General features: G+C 40.1%; 3 protein-coding genes across 4 annotated transcripts; 2 read left to right on the plus strand and 1 right to left on the minus strand.

Annotated features, from left to right (window-relative positions):
- Positions 1 to 1276: 1276 nt before the first annotated feature.
- dennd10 (DENN domain containing 10) lies at positions 1277 to 4605 on the plus strand. Its single transcript, XM_084376267.1, is given in 11 exon segments — positions 1277 to 1427; positions 1512 to 1566; positions 1879 to 2075; positions 2197 to 2276; positions 2368 to 2516; positions 3484 to 3595; positions 3720 to 3820; positions 3973 to 4080; positions 4163 to 4257; positions 4347 to 4456; positions 4458 to 4605. Coding segments are annotated over 10 exon segments (1041 nt in total). The 5' UTR covers positions 1277 to 1427; positions 1512 to 1520; the 3' UTR covers positions 4501 to 4605.
- Positions 4606 to 5900: 1295 nt separating this feature from the next.
- Positions 5901 to 9482, minus strand: sfxn4 (sideroflexin 4). Its single transcript, XM_084376266.1, has 14 exons — positions 9310 to 9482; positions 9110 to 9175; positions 8968 to 9024; positions 8852 to 8878; positions 8529 to 8583; positions 8404 to 8429; positions 8265 to 8318; positions 8111 to 8173; positions 7890 to 7958; positions 7685 to 7775; positions 7387 to 7502; positions 7220 to 7305; positions 7018 to 7135; positions 5901 to 6934 (listed from the first exon to the last, which is right to left on the minus strand). Exons 1-14 carry the CDS (start codon positions 9346 to 9348, stop codon positions 6857 to 6859), a joined length of 945 nt encoding a protein of 314 aa, XP_084232392.1. The 5' UTR covers positions 9349 to 9482; the 3' UTR covers positions 5901 to 6856.
- A 493-nt stretch (positions 9483 to 9975) lies between these two features.
- On the plus strand, positions 9976 to 19395 carry prdx3 (peroxiredoxin 3). 2 transcript variants are annotated; one of them, XM_084374900.1, is made up of 9 exons: positions 9976 to 10054; positions 10962 to 11116; positions 11652 to 12688; positions 16544 to 16652; positions 17592 to 17733; positions 17949 to 18084; positions 18306 to 18409; positions 18765 to 18930; positions 19207 to 19395. In XM_084374900.1, exons 1-9 carry the CDS (start codon positions 10041 to 10043, stop codon positions 19255 to 19257), a joined length of 1914 nt encoding a protein of 637 aa, XP_084231026.1. In that variant the 5' UTR covers positions 9976 to 10040; the 3' UTR covers positions 19258 to 19395. The 2 variants fall into 2 exon arrangements, with proteins under 2 accessions (XP_084231026.1, XP_084231027.1); XM_084374901.1 differs by lacking the exons at positions 9976 to 10054; positions 10962 to 11116; positions 11652 to 12688 and adding an exon at positions 13276 to 13381.
- The last annotated feature ends 183 nt before the right edge of the window (positions 19396 to 19578 follow it).

Below are 19578 nucleotides of genomic sequence, written 5' to 3' on the forward strand. Positions count from 1 at the left end.
CAGGAGTAGACTGAAATTCAGATCTGTCTCAACCAAAATATTAAAAGGGTTTCAATGTCATTATTTTGCTTAATTGAAAACTTGTGTATCACCACTCTTCTGTAGGTGGTTCTGTCTGTTTAAAAAAAAGACACTTAAGTATGTTGGTTATGGTTACACACTTTAACGCCCAACAACAGCCATGACATCTGTTTGAGTTCGTATGTTGGAGAATCCTGAATTTGTACATCGATTTGTTGTATTCGACCTTTAATTATTAATTTTGTTGTCACATATTTCAGTTTCATAGACTATCTGTACTGGTAAATGAACATGGGTGTTAATAAAAAAGTATCAAATAAATAAAATGTGTAGAATATATATATATATATTGCGTAACATTTCTGATTAGCCTCATTCTATAGCGGATTTATTTTGAATAAATGTTTACATAAATATTCCTACTGACGAATTATGGACTGGATAACAGCGTTGTAAAACCTACAATCGGGGTTTTAAAATCAAACCTGGCAACTCTGCTTGTACGAAGTTCCCGTATGAGCTCCTATTAAGGCTACGTTCAGGTTCCCTCGTAAAATATCAACCACATCGGACTTTGTAGGCTTGACGCTTAACTGCATGGCAAGAACAAAGCATTAAAACTTCTAAAACATCAACATAGAGATTTTAATTATGTCGCTTAAATGATTCAAAGTGACAACAAAGTGAAATACTTCCATACTATCTCATTGTGGCCGTGAATTTACATTGACACTCCTCTCCACAGATATCATAAAAATACTGAAGCTTTTTAAAAAAAATATATGAATAATAGAAAACCATCAACCATCAGTCTGCTGTCATACTTATATTACATTGGTAATTTAAGTGAAGGCATAATGTGGCTCAAATAGGTATCATGGAGATGTATTCAGGAAGAATTGACAAAAACATAATAAATCAACATAACACACCTTATAGTATTTCCAAGCAGCATACGTTAACAAGACGACCATTAAAACAGACAAACAGACACTCCTTTTTTTCATCTTTTTCATTTTAAAATGCCACAAAACATTTACATTTATGAATATAAAATGTATTTATAACCAAAGTGTTATTACATACAAATTTAACCTCTGTTTTCATTAAAAAAAACATGTCACACACAGAAATTTACACTTTTTAAAGTCTCGTTTGTATAAATGTACAATTCCAGCAACCGTGAACGCACCATCAGCGCTGAACCGTCGCCAGCTCTGATTGGTCGTCAGCGGCGCACAATCCTCCAGTCCCGGAAGAAGGAAGAGGTTTCGCACAGGGAGGAAAGTCTGTTGACAGCAGAAATCACACCCAGGCCACTGACAACACATTTGAACACATTTACTGTCTTATTGAATCCGTCCAGCATCGCATTGTGGTATTTGGACCCAGCCGGAGCTCTCAGGGTACTTCACAGTTACACTAGTGTCCACAGAGGACGGTGCTCGGTTGTTTCTGTCCAGTTAACTTGTGCTTGTGAACTCTTGCAGGTATGGAATATGGCAGCGACTGAAACGCAGCTTATGTTAAGCGTCGGATTAATCGGTGAGTTTCAGTTCACTGGTCGTTTCTTGTTTCTTGGTTGTGTTTTCAAGAGAAGTTTCAGACTTGCTGTACGTGCGCGACAATCACATGACACCAGTGTGACCCAAAAGTGTCTGATCAGCAGGGCTTCATGTCCCTCACTGCTCCTGCATGTTATGTAGTTTGCATGAATGAGCTGTGTTCATAAATGCATCCAAGAACTCAGACCCACATGTGATAAAGATTTGGTCCCAGGTAGCCTTGACAGTTTCTAACATCTGCATCCTTCTTAGGTTCATTTCTAAATTGTGGGTTTATTTGTCTTCTACCCAGAGAAAGATGTGAATGGAGACACACTGTGGGTGTGGTGCTATCCCTCTGTGGGCTCAGACCTGAGGCAAGTCCTGCTCAGCAAGTGCTGTCTGACACAGGACAGCCGGGATTTCCACACCTTTGTGTTTGGTCAGTTCTGTCGTACCTGGTACTACATCACCACGGTGGAGGTGCAGGAGCCCACAGCACTGAGCAAGGTACAGAGTCCGGACACTCTGCTGTCACGATGATCTTGAACAAGGAACAATGAGCGTGCAGCACTTCTGTGTTTCTGTCTTCTATTTGCATTGAGTTGTATCTCCATGTTTTTCCTTCAAGGTGACTCATTTTTCAATAGTTGTGACAGCGAAAGACTTCAACCCCGAGAAGTATGCGGCACTTAGCAGAATACTCTGCAGGTACAATTTGCAGTTGAGGTGACAAGGTTTGTTTGCTTCTCTGTTAAGAGAGCGTCTTCATTTGAGCAGTATGTTTTTGTTTATCATCCAGGATGTACATCAAACATGGCAGTCCGGTGAAAATGATGGAGGCTTATGTCACCGTCCTCACCAAAGGAATTTGCCAGAGTGATGAAAACGGCTCATTTCTAATTAAGGACTATGATGTACGGAAAGCATACCTGGCCGGTTCACTCAAAGGTAACACATCACGGCTGCAAAGAGGAACATCAATCTGTATTTTGACAACCTTTGGAGAATTCCACTTTCATCATGGCAAAGTGTATTTGTAATAACATTCATAACAATGATTAAAGTAATACATTTTATTTTATTTTATTGGTGCCTAAAGACACTTTACATAAGTTAAAAGAAAACAACACATTAGAGTTATACAACATTAATTATACAGTAAAACCTCTAAGAAAGCGAGTGAGTTTTGATGAGTGATTCATGTTGTGCTGTTGTGAGATTCTTCTGTATAACTGTGTGCACAGTGTTTGTGAATAGTAACATAATTTCCAGGCTTTGCACGTTTTTTAATTTATTCATTAGAAGGCCTGTCATGCTAATTACTTTTGTTGGATGATATATTGTCCCAGAAATAATTGTGAGTAACAATGTTATTGTCATTTTAAAACCATTTTGTGCCACAGATTAAATTATAATATATCTTGAAGGATAAATTTACCCAGAAATGAAATATATATATTATACGTATTATAATATCTTTTCACCCCTACGCTGATGGAAAGGCGGGTGAAGTTACACAAAGTCCAAAAACCATTTCTGGAGTACTACAGCGTTGCAGCATTCTCCTAAACAACTGAAGTAGATTGGGAAACAACCAAAAGACAAAACAAAACATGGAATGGCTCCATATCTAACGTAATCCAAATCTCCAGAAACCTAAATTGATTTGAAAAGACATTATTTACACGGGAAGATAGTTTTCTCTTCCAGAGGACATTAGAAGCAACCTTGAAATAAGCAGGTCGTATGACAAAGGTGTCACCCTCTGTCAGACAGCAGCTGCTGGATGGGTCGTGTGGATGTTTTCATGACAGTGGTGACGGTGATATTAACATTCACTTGAAACACAGTCTAGATTCCTTCTGAGATGAAAGTGGGTCATCCAGTTCACTTCAGTGTTTCTCTTCTGGCTCAGATGTGGTGTCTCAGTTCGGTATGGAGACCATCATCCTGTACACCGCTGTCATGCTGAAGAAGAGGATCGTTGTTCATCACCCTCGGATTGAAGCACTGCTGGAGTTTACAAGGTGGAATTGAGACTTGAATTCAAAATATGTTGCTATAAACTTCTAGCTTCTAGTACTAGTACTTCTAAACTTCTAGTGGAGACTCTTGTCATCTGTGGGTTACTCTTTACTGGTTTTTCCTTAGAGTTCTGCCCACGCTGGCATGGCACCGGAAGGACTGGTCCATCCTGCACCCGTATGTGCATCTGACTGATATAGAGCTAGAGGATCTAAAGAAGTGCCCTGGTGAGGCTGCCTCCTGCTTTACTTACTCTAATTAACAGTAACCTGCCTCGCTGCCTCATGGTTGGTGATTAGCCACCATCTGCACTCTGATCACTAATCTCATGGTAAGGAGATGAATTATTTATGCACCAATATGTTCATCTTCTCCCTAGGATATGTAGCGGGATTTGTAGATCCGGAAGTGAGCAACAGATCGGACTTGTTTGATGTGTATGTGAACCTCCCAGACAGTGTGATCACAGTATCCCAGAGTGCCAAAGGTACAGTATGTTCAGAGAGAAAGCAGTATGTTTCCAAGAGCGCTTTGATTCCTGAGAGCTGATGTTCAGTATCCCACCACAGAGGCCATGGCTATGGGGAAGTTGCACAAGGACGTCGGCCACCTTATTGTCCAGTCTGCAGAGGACGCCGAGAGGGCAGATAGTCAGGTCATTAAGGTGAGAATTCTCCAGAATGTGTCCCTCAATCCACAGTTGTAAGAAATGTAGCTTTGAATCTAACATGACATCCGCACGTTAATTCACAGGATATATCCGTCAAGACGAAAGAGATCTTGGCCAACTTGGTGTCCTTGTCTGACGAGTGTGAAGACTCTAAGATCACACTGGAAGGTTTAAAGCAGCATCATTTCCCTCCGGCTCTTTCATTTGGCAGCTGCCGAGCAGCTCTTACGGATATAAACCTGCTTTCAGACTCTGTACTGCAGGATGTCAGCTGCACGGACAGATCTTTGGGTAATTACTGTTTTCTGGAAGGCTTGTGCACTCGCTCACTGTTACCATGAGAGTGTGCACAAGACACTTTCTCACAGCAATCTTCATGCGAGGTAGGAAAGTGTCACTAGCATCACATTTAATCATCCACTGTTGTGCTAATGTGTGACATGAAGCATCTTGTATACCAGGGTGTTTTACATCGTAGAATTAAAGGATATGTTTGGCAATGTTTTATTTTTTTTTATCCTGTGAAAAGGCAACAATGAAGTATTGTCTGTGTATCCACAGCCAGATATATGTTAGTCCTTTGTGCTCTGTTTGAGCTCCATTTTAGTAAAAAAAAAAAGCACATCAATGAGCTACAGCATTGCACTGGGTATTTATTACAATGAGCATGGGCACAGTGGTTTATTTTAACCAGGTCCTGCTGTCATAAATACCTACTACAGCACCAAATGTGTATTAATCCGCAGCTGAAAATAGTCCCCAAACCAAATGCACTACCCCTAACACTTTTTTAAAGAATTATGTCATCAGTCAGAACTAATGGGCTTGGAGTTAAGTGCCTCAGACAATAGGAAAGTGGAGAGACATGAGTTACTGACCAAACACTCTATAACAGTGATACTGTTGGAATATAAGGCTATTTAACACTTATTTTGATAAGAAAATAATGTTTACAGCAGCTTTAACTCAATCCTGCGGCCATAAAAACTCACTACAGCACCAAATGTGTATTAATCCGCGGATGAAAATAGTCCCAAACAAATGCACTATTTACCAACTTTTGTAAAAATGAGTGTCCATTTGAGGAGGTTACTTTACCTTCTTAAAAAATGAAACTATATTTGTGAGTCCTTTTTTTTTCAAGAATTGCATCTTCAGTAGGAACCAATGATCTTCGGGCTTAGCGCCACAGACAGTAGTAGAGTCGTAAAGTATTTAAAGTCAGACAAATGCTCTTTCCACTTTGGTCTTTTCATGGGATTTTTTTAACAGAAAGAAAATGATAAGATATTGCTAACCTTATCCTTTAACATTCAAAGTTATGGACAAAAGGCACTACAGTATTTGTCTCCAACCTTGTGAAATGTAAACAAATATGCTGGTACTTTTTCAGCTAGTACATCTGATAGTGCTTTCCAGATGTTAGCTCCCACTCCTCAGTGCAAAGCAGTACATAAATACATCATAAATCATGTACCTAGTCTGAAATAGTGGGTACTCATTGCAAAGAGTCAGACCCAGATAAAAATATACATAAATGCAGCTACAGCAGCTGAAATGTCTCGGATGTAACGAGCACTTATTAATATTAATGAGTTAGTTGATAGAAACATTGCACAACATGTGGGTTTATTTACTTTTTTTTTTAAATGTCACATTTTGTATTTTACTAACGACTTTAGTGCAGCACACAACTGTAATACAAGCAAATGTGTTGTGTAATGAGGCTTTTTCAAACTGTTTTATAAAAAAAGCTCTGCAGCAGATCAAATGATGATTGGTGCTTCCACGTCCATATTGATTTATATTGCATTATGTGTGTCTTACTGTTCAGGTTTGTTTTTTTGTTTTTTTTATGTAAGCGCTGTTGTTTTACAGTTAAGAACATTTTCAACCACTTTGCCAAAAGGATGTTTTTATGCCTCAGTATTTCAGATAAGACACAGAGTGCAATACATAGAAATGCTCATGTAACTTTGAAAACTAAATGTATTTTCATGAATTGATGTAGTATTTCATATCTACAGATACAGCTAATATTCCAACTAAATAAATTTACTATCAAAACTAGCTTCTTGCTTGTTTTATTGTTTTAATATTCAAAACTTCTTTTTCTTTTTACATGAAAACAGGGAGAAAAGGCGCAGCGGACATGCATGATGTTCAAGGTGCACTATGTCAGAATTGGACATGTGTCGAATTCAAACACATCAGAGGCAGCGAATCACCAGAGTAGCTGCGAACTGCTTCTAACTGTAGCTTTCATAAGCTGGTTAGCCCAGTTACCGGTACAGTTAGTGATCCGATGTCGGGCTGGGAGCTCGGAAGGGGCCGCGGGAGTGTTGTTGTTGTTTCGTATCAAACTATCACATCTTAAGGTACAAAGCAACTGCAGGGTAGCTGGTTAGCATGCTAACTTAAGTAGATATCTCTGCAACACAATACATAAATGTCTTATAACTTTAGTTATTTTTTGAATGTTTTAAACTAAAATTCTGACATATTGCACCTTTAAAGAAGACATTTGTTATGCTGCTCATTGATGGCAGTATGTATTTTGGTTGATTTTGAATCTGCTATGAAAAAACGCTCCTCAGAGTCCTCTATGGTAGTATAACTGTCCGTCGTGTGCTGCAGCCTTCAGCTCCTTCTCTGTATTTTTCCTCTTTATCTGTAAAAGAAAAAAAATGTATAAATGTCCGCTGATTTCTTCCGAAGGAAAACATTACAGCACTGGAGGAACATGAATCTTACCGTTCCCAGTTGTGGAAAGAGACTGAATGAGACAGGTATCATCAAGCCCATAACAAACACAGTACTCATGTGACGGAGAGGAGTGACCAGCCGAGAGTACCTCTGCAAACGTCTTGAGCTGTGAAGGAGAAATCGATGTGGTATTAGCTCCAACAGGTGCCAATTTGTCTACAAAACAGAGCTTCATATAAAAGTGACTGACCTCTGGAAGAGCAAAACCAAGAGATGAGGGACAACAGCGGTTGCACCAAATAGTGCCGCTCTTGACAATGCAGTCTCCATCACAGCCTGAACAAAAATGATAAAATATTAAACACTGAAAGTTTTCAATAAGACTTATTTTTGTCTATTTGCTCCTTTGTTTTCCACCTTTTCTCCTGCTGCTTTAGAGAGGCCGACAGGATTTCCATTGGAGTCAAACACTTGGATCCCGGTTACGTACTCCTCACTTCTGACAGCATACACGTTGAAGAAGGCCAGAGCAGCTGGAAAGAATAACACAACATGCAACATGTTAGTGTCAAAAGTCCTACCTGTTGTTTGTGGATCCACACCAGCTGACTTCATATTAAATCAAGGAAAGTAAGATAATGATGTACAATTTTATGTCTATCTTATGACGCCATATTATGCTACAGTAATTTAGTTTCAGGGATAAAGACCTTACCTGAGAGTGGGAGTGGTAATATCGTCCTTAAGAAATTTTGAATTGGTGCGCTTCTGACACCAAGTCGAGAAATAAAAATTTGAGGAAGGGCCTGAAAAAAACAAAACAGATGCAGGTAGTTTAAAAAAATGTGAAGACGTCACTTTTTTTCTTTTACTTTACATTACATTACAGTCAACACCCGTTATTATCAGGTTACACGCACCCCTGCACATGTTGCAAAGGAGACAGTTCCAGCCATCGACAGAAGCTGCTCCAAAGACGTTTTTCTACCCTGGTGGTGAGAGATAAAGAAGATAAAGTGAAGCAGAAAGAAAAGGGAGGACGTTTAATGACTACAGACTCATTAAAGACTTATTAATCAAGGAGTCAAGCAAATCAGAGTAATTTTGGGTGGTGGTGTCGATATCTTAATATATAGCTTACCTGTTCAGTGGAAGAATTCCTGTTTGCATAATTGAACCCAGCATTGTAACTCTGCAGCAAGAACTGAAAGAATGCATTGTGTTATCATTAATGTACACTGTGTTATAACCAGACGGGCTATGTTTTTAGAAATATGATGAATATGCTTTATTACCTGCCATAAGACAGCAGGGCCAACAGTGGCATGTGGCAAAAAGCTGCCAACCACCTGGAAAATGATTGAAATAAATGAACATTTGATTCACAAACACTATCATGAACAAAGTGTCATAATATAACTTAGACACACGTACCAGAGGCATTGATACTGGCATAAATGCTTGAAAGGAAATGACAAACATGAGGGTGTCAGCATCTGTTTTTCAAATCAAGTGTTTCAAATCAATTTCAATAATGGATGGAAAACATCTGACCGTACCTGGAGGGCGGAAAACTAGTGGAAGAACAGCACCAGAATCAGCATGGATGGATGACTGTGAAAACAAAGAAGTCATCAAGACCTTAAACAAAAGGCAACACACTGAAGTCCTTCAAATCAAAGCATCTGGACACCACAGCTGCCATAGTATGAAACATCTGGACACATTCAGCTAGAAACTGATTCTTGATTAAACACAACAGGCAAACCGTGTTGGTTAAAATAAAGCAGTCAGTGCTGGATGCTCATACAGAGAAACAAGTGAATTCTGATTTACTTTAACAGGATGTTATTTGCAGTGTTGTATTTTCTGCAAGACTTACGAGTGAGAGTGTCTGTGTATGTCCATCCTAAAGGAGGAAACAGAACAGGTTTAAATAAATATGTTCATGAAGCTGACTGACCACTGCACAGATTATATTCTTTAACATAATCTGACCTTTTCATTTTGTTTCTCTCCACTTCCAAGTAGAGCGCGGGCCTGCTGTATTTCAGCCTGAGGAGAGCAGTATCACTAGTTAACCATCAGGTATGTTGTACTCATCTCACAGTATAAGATCACTGAGGTGGCTGCCACTTACATCAGAGGAGAGCAGGGAAATCGGATCAAGGAGATCAACCCAGATCTTCAGTCGACTGTAAAAAGACTGGAAAAGAGGAGCTCTAAAGTTCAACACTTGTAAAATATATCACAGGAACAAAGATGTAAACATAGTTTCATTGTAACTTTCCTCATCACTGAAGCTGCCCTGCATGTTAAAACACTGCTGTGCACACTCACCTGTCCGTGGCTTTTCCAATACAGCAGATTAGGATCCATTAGAACAACGAGTACATCTACTTTAACTTAAATAACTTATAGTAAGACTGCATTACACACTGTACCAGCACGTATTGCTCCTGCTTTTGAGGTCAAATTACTATTTAGAAACTACTTCCGCCTTCCACCATGTGGTCAGTTGTGGGCGGGTTCATGCTACATTCGGGGACATCGGTAATATCGCACGTTATATATCTGTCACATCCATGTTGTAGTTTTGTTTAGTTTATTGAACATAAAGCAGGGCCGTGTCTACCTTTGATGCTAAACATTTAATTGTAGATATGAATTGCCGCAAAATTTCACACACAATATCTATTAATTGTCTTTCTTTAATGACCATGCACACATCTAAAGTTGACTTTAGGTTAATAATTTTCAGCATATTCTTTTTCCATTGCTTGCAAAGCATGAAATTTAACTATTTTCTTGCCAAACTGCTTTTTCCGACCTCAGTAATGAACCCTCAAACATGGCTTTTGAAATTTCTCCACACCCGGGGAGCACCTGAAGGCAGCATCATAGCTTCCTTTTGTTATTAGGGCATTTTTTCACGTGTTTCCGTCTGCAGCCTGCAGAAAGGGGCGTGGCTAAAGGAGAGAAGAAGAAGGAGGTTTCCCGCTGGCGCCCGCCGTAAAAGAGAAAGAAGAAGAAGAAATAGAAGAGATGTGCTGCTGTTGAAGTGTACTAAGATGACATGTGAAACGTAAGTGTCACATTATGTTTTGTTCATATATTTTATCTTAGTTAAATTACGGCGGTTGGACGTTCAGGCTATATCACGGTCAGTCCCTAAATGTAAACAAGCTGGTGGATGCCATCTAGGTGACCAACGTCCTCTTCTGCCCCCCGGACATGTCCACTTTTTACATCCTGTCCGGGGCGTCCGGGCGGGTTTTATGAATTCATGAAAATGTCCGGGAAGGGTTTCATTGTTTTTCATGGGACCATTAAACATACTTGACTGCCACTTTGCACAGAATAAAACTCCGGTATTTTGCTGAGTCTCCGAGTAATTCCCGAGAGGCTGCCTGCCTCCACATGTGTGGCTCTGCGACGTGCACATACAGAGGGGGCAGACATCGGAGCAGCGTTGCCTCTGCTCACAAAATGCCGAAGCGCAGGTGTAGCTCTACCAGGGGCGGACTGGACGTCTGTGTGTTCTGGAGAATCACAGGACGGCCGGCGACTGCCACCTAGTTTTTCTAACCTGACAGCCTTATGTTGATCTGTGACCAGGGCCGGCCCCAGCCTCCATGGGGCCCTAAGCACAATCTTATTTTTGGGAACCTCTATTACTGCCAATAATACTGAATATTGATCATTTACACACCTACTACAAACTAATTGAAATTTTTCTAATCTGTCATTACGGATAATCATTCTAGCCTGGAATGTTTTTACCCATCTATAATTTTGCAACTACAGCAATAAAGCGTTTTTGTGTTTAGTGTTAGTGAGCGTGATAAGAGACGACAGAGTCGACGTCGTGCAAGCCAGCTAAAAGATTTATAAAGTTGTCACAGAAGGATTTGTCTTTATGTCTGTTTCTGAGCCAGCCAGCAACTACAACCAGCTTGTTATGTTGAAACAGTATCTTCTTTATCTTTCAGATTTGTTAAAATGCATCACTCCGTGTTAAAAACCAGGGAGAGAGACAGTGTTTTGACACACTCCATTTGCTGCCCTTTCTGCAAGGGTGAGAAATCACCTCCCTTGCTCTATTACCACATCAAGAACCATCTGGATCAGGCCGTGGTACACAAAGGTGAGAAGATTAGTCTTGTGAGCTTAGAGCAGATGCATTTAACATTCATTCAATGCCAGAGTTTTTTCCCTCCCAGTGCCAGCACTTTTGAGGATTTCTACTACTTTTCAAACAGCCACAGAATATGTTGTGCTATGACTAAAATGACACCGAATATCTTGATTCAAATGGGAGACTCTATTTTCACCAGGAAAAAAAAAGTTTGCAGCATGTTCAACTTTTCTGTTATCCTCATTTCAATACAGCATATTTTCTCCAAATTCAGCATTCTGTGTCATTTTAGTCATAGCACAACATATTCTGTGGCTGTTTGAAAAGTAGTAGAAATCCTCAAAAGTGCTGGCACTGGGAGGGAAAAAAACTCTGGCATTGAATGAGTTAATTACGAAAATAATTACCCCTCTCATTTAGTTTTCATGGTAAGTTTAGTAATTGCTGTGATATTGTCCAAATGTGGTTATTTTGAAAAACACACTTGTATTCATTCTTTTTGAATTTCCTTTGGGGATAAATAAAATTCTTCTTTATCTTATAGACTTCACCATTGTGAAGTGTGGAGAGCCGTGTCGTGAGTGGGCACACTTTCATTGCTATCGTTGCACCACAACAATTGTTAACAGGAGAGACTTTGTGAAACACCTTGAAAGACACCTGTCCATGTTAAACAATGCTCCTCCAACCAGCTCCGACAGTGCTCCTCCTCCAAGCAGCCTGAGCTCAGGCTGTGTTCCTCCTCCAAGCAGCTCCGACCATGCTCCTCCTCCAACCAGCTCCAACCGTGCTCCTCCTCCAACCAGCTCCGACTGTGCTCCTCCTCCAAGCAGCCTGAGCTCAGACTGCGCTCCTCCTCCAACCAGCTCAGACCATGCTCCTCCAACCAGCTCCAACCGTGCTCCTCCAAGCAGCCTGAGCTCAGACTGCGCTCCTCCTCCAACCAGCTCAGACCATGCTCCTCCAGCCAGCTCAGACCGTGCTCCTCCAAGCAGCCTGAGCTCAGACTATGCTCCTCCTCCAACCAGCTCAGACCATGCTCCTCCAGCCAGCTCAGACCGTGCTCCTCCAAGCAGCCTGAGCTCAGACTATGCTCCTCCTCCAACCAGCTCAGACCGTGCTCCTCCAAGCAGCCTGAGCTCAGACTATGCTCCTCCTCCAACCAGCTCAGACCATGCTCCTCCAACCAGCTCCAACCGTGCTCCTCCAAGCAGCCTGAGCTCAGACTATGCTCCTCCTCCAACCAGCTCAGACCATGCTCCTCCAACCAGCTCCAACCGTGCTCCTCCAAGCAGCCTGAGCTCAGACTGTGCTCCTCCTCCATCCAGCTCAGACCGTGCTCCTCCAAGCAGCCTGAGCTCAGACTGTGCTCCTCCTCCATCCAGCTCAGACCATGCTCCTCCAGCCAGCTCCAACCGTGCTCCTCCTCCAACCAGCTCAGACCGTGCTCCTCCCCCTCGCTCATCAGCCAAAGTTGCGTGTTCTCAGTGCAAAAAGGTTTTTTTGCAAAAAAATCTACGTGTGCACCTGAGGAGGAAACATACTGATAAGGAGGATGCTGTCACCACAGCTAAATATTTGGTAACTGTTCTATGCTTTTGGGCGTTGGGTGTGCACACGCACACACACACACACACACACAGTATTCACGTTGTAACTAGCCTATTAATATTTATTATTTGAAACATTAATCACTTTTACCAGATTAATCCCTTTTAAGCTTTATACTTTTTAGATTCTCGTTTTATGGCGGATATAAGCCTACCGATATGAAAGAGCAACTTCCGGTTGGGAGTTTGTGTACATGATGTAGTGCACTATGTCATATACACGATGTAGGGGATAGGGAGTGAGTGAATGAGTGGATGATTTCGAACACAACCCGACCAACTTCCTTATTCTTTTTCTTTTGAGTTTGATTGATGGCTGGCGTGACCAATCACAAGCGACCTTTAACCGTGCCCACATTCGAGTTTCAGCCACTCACTAGCGAGCTTTAGTCCCGCCCCTTTCTGCAGACGGGTACAAGTGTGCTTCCATTTTTTGTGCATCTGTAACAATCTTTTCTTTGTTAATAAGATGTCCTCATGATTGAAGAATCAAGTTAACCTAATATTACACAGGTGAGTTATTTTATTTTATTTTATTGATATATTTCTGTAAAAAAAGTTTGCGTCGAGCACGTGTGTAAATGACGTAGTAACCAGCTCAAACCGCCCTCCTCTGACATAATCCAAAATGGCAGCCACCATTGGAAGACTGCTCAGGACCTCTGTAAGTGCAACTTCTCCCAGCACAACACTAACTGTTCTCTCGACGCTCTTTTGCCTCAGTTTAGAATTCATTAATCAGTAATTAACTCGTGTCGATAGCAGGTATTGATTAATAAGTCCGCTGCGCACTGAGGCGCTGTCATGTCGTGTGTGTCGCACATTTGAATCAGACGTCCAACTGACGCTGGTGACAAACCTCTGGTCCGCGGCCGCTGTTGAGACCGACATGGTTCACATGCGTACTCCAATATCATCCTTTCTAGCTACTTAGCAGAGCATTTTTGAGTTTCCTTATGAATTCATAACAAAACAACAAAAGGATACGCATGCTTTGTAGGTTACTCAACAACATGGATCATATCAATGCATTGTGCAACTGTAAAACATCCTGTGATGTTATGTTTCATCACCGACTTTGAGTGTGTTTTGTGATACACTGTGAACATTTCATACAATAGACCTTTTTCACATACACCACTATTCCACCAAAATTATAATAAAAAAAAAAGGGATGCCTAAAAAAACTAAATAAGCAAAGTCCTTGTTTTCGTAATCGAATAAACTGAATAAACAAACTGAATAAACAAACTGACCATAAAGGACAACACAATTTAACACTATTTTATACTAGTTTACTGTTTATATGTGGCGGACCCTGCCACTTTTCTAGCTTCAAACAGTGTCGTGGGGACCTTATTTCCCTCTGGGGACAGCTTGTTTATTCAGTAATGGAAAATAAATATTTCTGAGTTTGTATTATCACTTACAGAAGCCCTAAAGGGCCATGCTTTCATACATTTTATTCCATCCATTTTCCTGTGATAACGAGTTAATTTCATTTGTTTTCTCGAAATCTCGAGTTATTATCTCGAAATAACAACTGCCGTTTTCCCGAGATTACAGAGATCTCGAGATAACGAAACTTTGTTTTCCCGAGATAACGTTATAAGTAATTTGAGATCTCGAGATAATGACTGTGATATAATAGGCCTGAGATTTTGGAGACACCCGGGACCTCGTAGCTGGTCAGCTATGTAGTTAATGACGACATCAGGCTCACTTAGATTGCGCAGCCGATATAGCTGAAGCCTTGCTAACCGTCTTTTTAGATTACACACACTAATGTGTATATCATCTGTAATAGCAAGGCATAATGCTATTTCAGCCTGTGTCAGGCCTTGATTGAAAATATATGTGATGGGGTGATCGATATGCTCCTGCTCCTCTGACATTGCTACACTGAATGGTGTTTCCTGCAATGATTTAATATATTAAACTATCGTTTTGTTTTCTCAAGATCTCGAATTAATTATATCGTTATCTCGGGAAAACAAAGTTTCATTATCTCGAGATCTCGAGAAAATTTACCCGTTATCTCGGGAAAACGGAGGAAATAAAATGTATGAATGCATAATCGTAATCACCTCATTAATAATGTAAATATTAAGAGTATGTATTTCTTCTCCAAAGCTATAGTGCCCCTTTAATATACATGTAATACCAACTATGATTATTGTAGTTAAAAGTAACATTTTTGAATGTCAGCAATATGTTCTTCAGCAGTATGTATGTGTGTTGTGCCTTTTCTGCTATAATATGTCAAAATGTTTACAGTGAAAAAAGGTTTTTATGGTATGTGTGCAGGCATCTTGTTTTTATTGTAAGGGAAACTGCAGGTTTGTGTTATGGAAGTAAACACAACAGCAGCCTAAAAGCACAGTGTTGTATAAAGTACCCCCCTATTAAGTAACACTTGTTAATGTTATTAGTGACACCTGGGCTTTTCCTGCTATGACGAAACAAAATGTCAGCTGTGAAAATCAATTCAAAACACAAAGTTAGTAAACTGATAATCTTAAAATGAAAACTTAGAAATCAAAGGAAATGTCCACAAGTAATGAGCATTGACAAGATTTATCATTTAAATGTAGGAAGATGGCACACTAGTTAATCTGTCTAGACAAACTACTCAGCAGACAACATGCAACAGAAATGTATGATTGTTTTGTATTTCCCTCACAACCACATCTCAACATCTGACCTGCAGGAAAACATGTTGTGCAGTGCTAGACACTTTGATCTAGTGTGCTTCAGTCCTCTTTGAACAGCAGCTAGTGTTGTCACAGTCGGTATTTTGCCCCTGGCAGCTGAAAAACACCTGCTTTGATATCAGTCTGAGTATTTTCTTTGACACATCTTAAATAAGAAGATGTTACTTTTCTTGCCTGAAGGTGGTGCATGTTTGCATGACAAAACTGCAGACTGTTGCGGCTCTGCACTACAATCATAATGACACAGGGGGCATCCTCTCCCAACTAACTCCAAAACTACACGTCATGGACATGAAGTAATAGTACACAAAAACAAAGCTACTTCCAAATTAATTATTCATAACACAGGATCCAAAAAAAGTTTAACGTAGTTGTAGAAATGTGGATATCCTGTTGAATTTGAAATATATTGCATTTCAAGGATATTCTTCCTATCATATAAATTATAAATGGTTTTACCTACAAATACTGATTATGTAAAATAGGATTTAAACATCCTCAGTCACAGGAATTTAGATTTAGCATGGCGTTGATGTTTCCGGCACAGGGTGTGGTCTCTTTCAGCCTGGAGAACCTGTTGGACTCAAACTGTCAACTGCATCATCCACCACTTCATTTGCAACTCATTAAACAATCTAACATTCATTATTGTTTCTGAACAAACCCTGCCATTTAGATTCTGTAGTGGAAGCAGCAAAAGAAATCACAAAAATTAACAGAGGACATGTTTTCCCTTCACGGAGGACTAGTTCAGCTGTTTGCTTGGAACTTGGATTTATTTCTCAAAGCTTTAAAACTGCATTGACACATTTTTACTATATTTCAGGCCTCATGCTGGGGGACACAAAACATGGCTAGTTGAAGGGCTTACCTCAATGCTACTTTGCGCCTTATGTAAATACTGTAAATCTCTTTTGTAGTTTATTTAGTCTGTTGTATCTGTATTGACTTGTATCTGACTTGTTTGTGTCTGTGTACAACTACTCCACGTGCCTTTAATTGCCCCCCAGGGACAAATAAAGTTTTTTGAATTGAATTGAATTACCAAAACAGCGTAGAACTTCAGTTTATTAGTGGATTATTCATGATGAATTGCTGTCTTGTCTTTTCAGGCGAGGGTTGCAGCAGGAGGGTTGAAAGTAGCAGCCTGTCAGCATGGAGCATCTGGAGCTGCGAGAGCCCTCACTGGTCCTGCACTTCAGAGAGCCTGTTTCTCTACCAGTGTGTACAAAAAACTTTACAGTTAGATTCTGATAAGATAGCTGGAGCATAAATGATTAATTGATTGACTAAAAAATTAATCTGCAACTCTCATAATAATCGATTGATCTGTAAGATGCATATCTTTGGGTTTTGGACTGGGCTCTGGGAGGTTGTGATTGGCGTTTTTCATTAATTTCTGACATTTATCGACCAAGTGATTCCTCAGTTAAATGAGAAAATAATCGGCAGATCTGGATGTTTTTCTCAAAACCGTTTTAGTGAAAAGGTTCAATAATTTCCCTCAGCAGATTGTCCCAAAAACCAGGATAGTGTTGATGAAATGGAGTATTTGTTCTTCAGTGGTGGGGTGTTTAAAAGACATCCTCACATTGTAGTTGGACAATAATATCACACTATTACTTTCTTTGTAATTTAAATGGAAAACTGTATGCCCTATCATGTATAAAATGTGCTGAAATATGCATTAAGGGCAATAAATGATCAGAAGAAAATTATTCACATGTCCAACAAAACCTTCTCTAACTAAATGTGATAGTTTGTATTGGTAGTTGATATAATATGGTTGTGTCATCACAAGTATTGTGTAATAAATATTGATATTGTTGATTTGTGTAGGTACTGTAGATTGAGTCAAGCTGTTAAAAAAGGGAATTTTTAAATGGATTGCTTGCCCCATTTTTCACACATTTCTGTTTCCCTGTAAATGGCTCCTGTTATTGACTTTTTAACATGAATACTGAACATGTTGTCCATGTGGATGAATGTTTTTATGTTTAAAAGGAGGGTTTGCAAAAGCACAAACAGGCATCTTCCATAAATGTTATCCTCACTTAAGACATAAAGTGAGATTGTATAGAGATATCTAGAGTTTTCAGTACACTGTCACTTAGTAAACACATAGTATGAAGGAATAAATGTTTGACTTCTCTGTATCAGGCACTTCCAGATGGGCCCCTGCTGTCACTCAACCTGCTCCAGATTTTAAGGCCACTGCTGTCCTGAATGGGGAGTTCAAGGAGATGAGCCTTGCTGATTTCAAGGGCAAATACCTGGTCCTCTTCTTCTACCCGCTGGATTTGTAAGTATTTCTGACACACATGAAAGATGGAGTCAATAACATGATGGCTTTCCCTACCTTAGATTTAAATGTACACCGAGGTAAGGCTTCTAGGTACCTCTGCTGATGAGCAGGAGAAGTTTCTCCCCATCACTCTGTGCTTTGTGCCCATATCATCAGTGTTCTGATGCTTCACTCACAGTGGCTTTTATTTCTCTCTGTTTGTCGTATTGCAGCACCTTTGTGTGTCCAACAGAGATCATCTCATTCAGCGACAAGGCCAGTGAGTTCCACGACGTTAACTGTGAGGTGGTGGGTGTGTCGGTGGACTCTCACTTCACCCACCTGGCATGGATCAACACCCCACGCAAGGTACTGTCCCTCATTTAATAATTAGTCAGTCTCAGACAAAAGGTGCGAGGTTCAACTAGAGTTTTTTCATTCATCCTTTGATGTGGGCCGTAAAGGAGCCTTTAGTAAATGACTGAACTCAGAGTAATATACTTTGTTAATTGCATTATTATTAACTGTATGTGCAGTAGTAATTGTGTCAGCATTAATCTAACAGTTATTGTTTCATGGTGTTTTATCAGACTGGAGGTTTGGGCCACATCCACATCCCCCTACTGTCCGACCTCAACAAGCAGATCTCTAGAGACTACGGGGTGCTGCTGGAGGGTCCAGGCATTGCACTGAGGTGGGCTCACTATGAACTCTTAAGGAAGCATCTATTCAAAATACAGTGAAGAAACAGAGACGATACAAACCTGTAGAAGATGTGATAAGGCCCCTAAAGGAGTCATCACCTAACCACTGTTTAACGTTAATGTTTTAGAGACAGACATTTTTGGTATTTTACTCTGTGGTATTATATTGTTGCAGGACTGTTATATTATTTTTGTATACAAAATGATGCATATAACAATTTTTTTGTTTCTTATTGCCCGTTAGGCAAGCTTTACAAATGTTCCGTTTTTGTCTTTTTTTGTGTTGAAGAGAACTTCATGAAGGTGCTTGATAACTTATTTGTTATGCTATTAATGTCCTTCCAGGGGTCTGTTCCTCATTGATCCAAACGGTGTGGTGAGGCACATGAGTGTGAACGACCTGCCGGTGGGCCGGTGTGTAGAAGAGACGCTTCGTTTGGTGAAGGCGTTCCAGTTTGTTGAGACGCACGGCGAGGTGTGTCCGGCCAGCTGGACCCCCGAGTCCCCAACAGTGAGTTCTTTCAACATCTGATACACAACACTGTATCTTTCTTTGTCCATCTAGTACTATAGCTTAAGTGTTCCTGTTTATTTCTGTCAGAGACTTAATTCTACCCACACTCCCGTTTTAAAATGTTTAGTTTGTGATCCCTTCAGTAGAATGTGTGTGTGTGTGTGTCCAGGATATGTAAACCAAAGAAAAGCATGTGCATTAGGTAGTCAGTGTTTTATAGGACAGTCCCAGTAGAAACTAGTTTTTCATTTTGTGTAACTGTTTGTTTTTCAGATCAAACCAACTCCAGAAGGATCCAAAGAGTACTTTGAAAAAGTCAACTGAAGAAGACAAAGTTCACAACTCTCACCTAAAACAGTGACAGGTCTAAAAATAATTTTACTTTTTAGTTTACAGTTTATAAGTTGTATTGACTCATACTCTTCTGAATACTCTAATAAATATATTCTTTATAAATGACAACTCTTTGCTTTGATTAATGTGCCAGATGGTGGTGTGAGCAGAGGTTCAGGCTGACTGACCTAAAACTTCTTTTTTGTTCATGGCTGTAATTTTCCTGTCTGATTAACTTGATTTAACCTCACCTTCCCCTTGAAACTCTGCATAAAACAGACATTGAACTGTACTGCTGTATGGTCCTTTGAC

The sequence above is a fragment of the Pagrus pagrus genome (assembly GCF_965226575.1).
Source record: "Pagrus pagrus genome assembly, chromosome: 15".
In the NCBI taxonomy this organism is placed as follows: Eukaryota; Metazoa; Chordata; class Actinopteri; order Spariformes; family Sparidae; genus Pagrus; species Pagrus pagrus.

Coding starts and splice junctions, on each gene's coding strand:
- prdx3 (XM_084374900.1), top strand. Junction 17,734..17,948: donor TTCTTCTACCCGCTGGATTT/GTAAGTATTTCT, acceptor GTCGTATTGCAG/CACCTTTGTGTGTCCAACAG. Junction 18,085..18,305: donor GGATCAACACCCCACGCAAG/GTACTGTCCCTC, acceptor GTGTTTTATCAG/ACTGGAGGTTTGGGCCACAT.
- sfxn4 (XM_084376266.1), bottom strand. CDS start 9,348: ATGGATCCTAATCTGCTGTATTGGAAAAGCCACGGACAG. Junction 8,879..8,967: donor GAGAGAAACAAAATGAAAAG/GTCAGATTATGT, acceptor TTCCTCCTTTAG/GATGGACATACACAGACACT. Junction 7,776..7,889: donor CCTTTGCAACATGTGCAGGG/GTGCGTGTAACC, acceptor TGTTTTTTTCAG/GCCCTTCCTCAAATTTTTAT.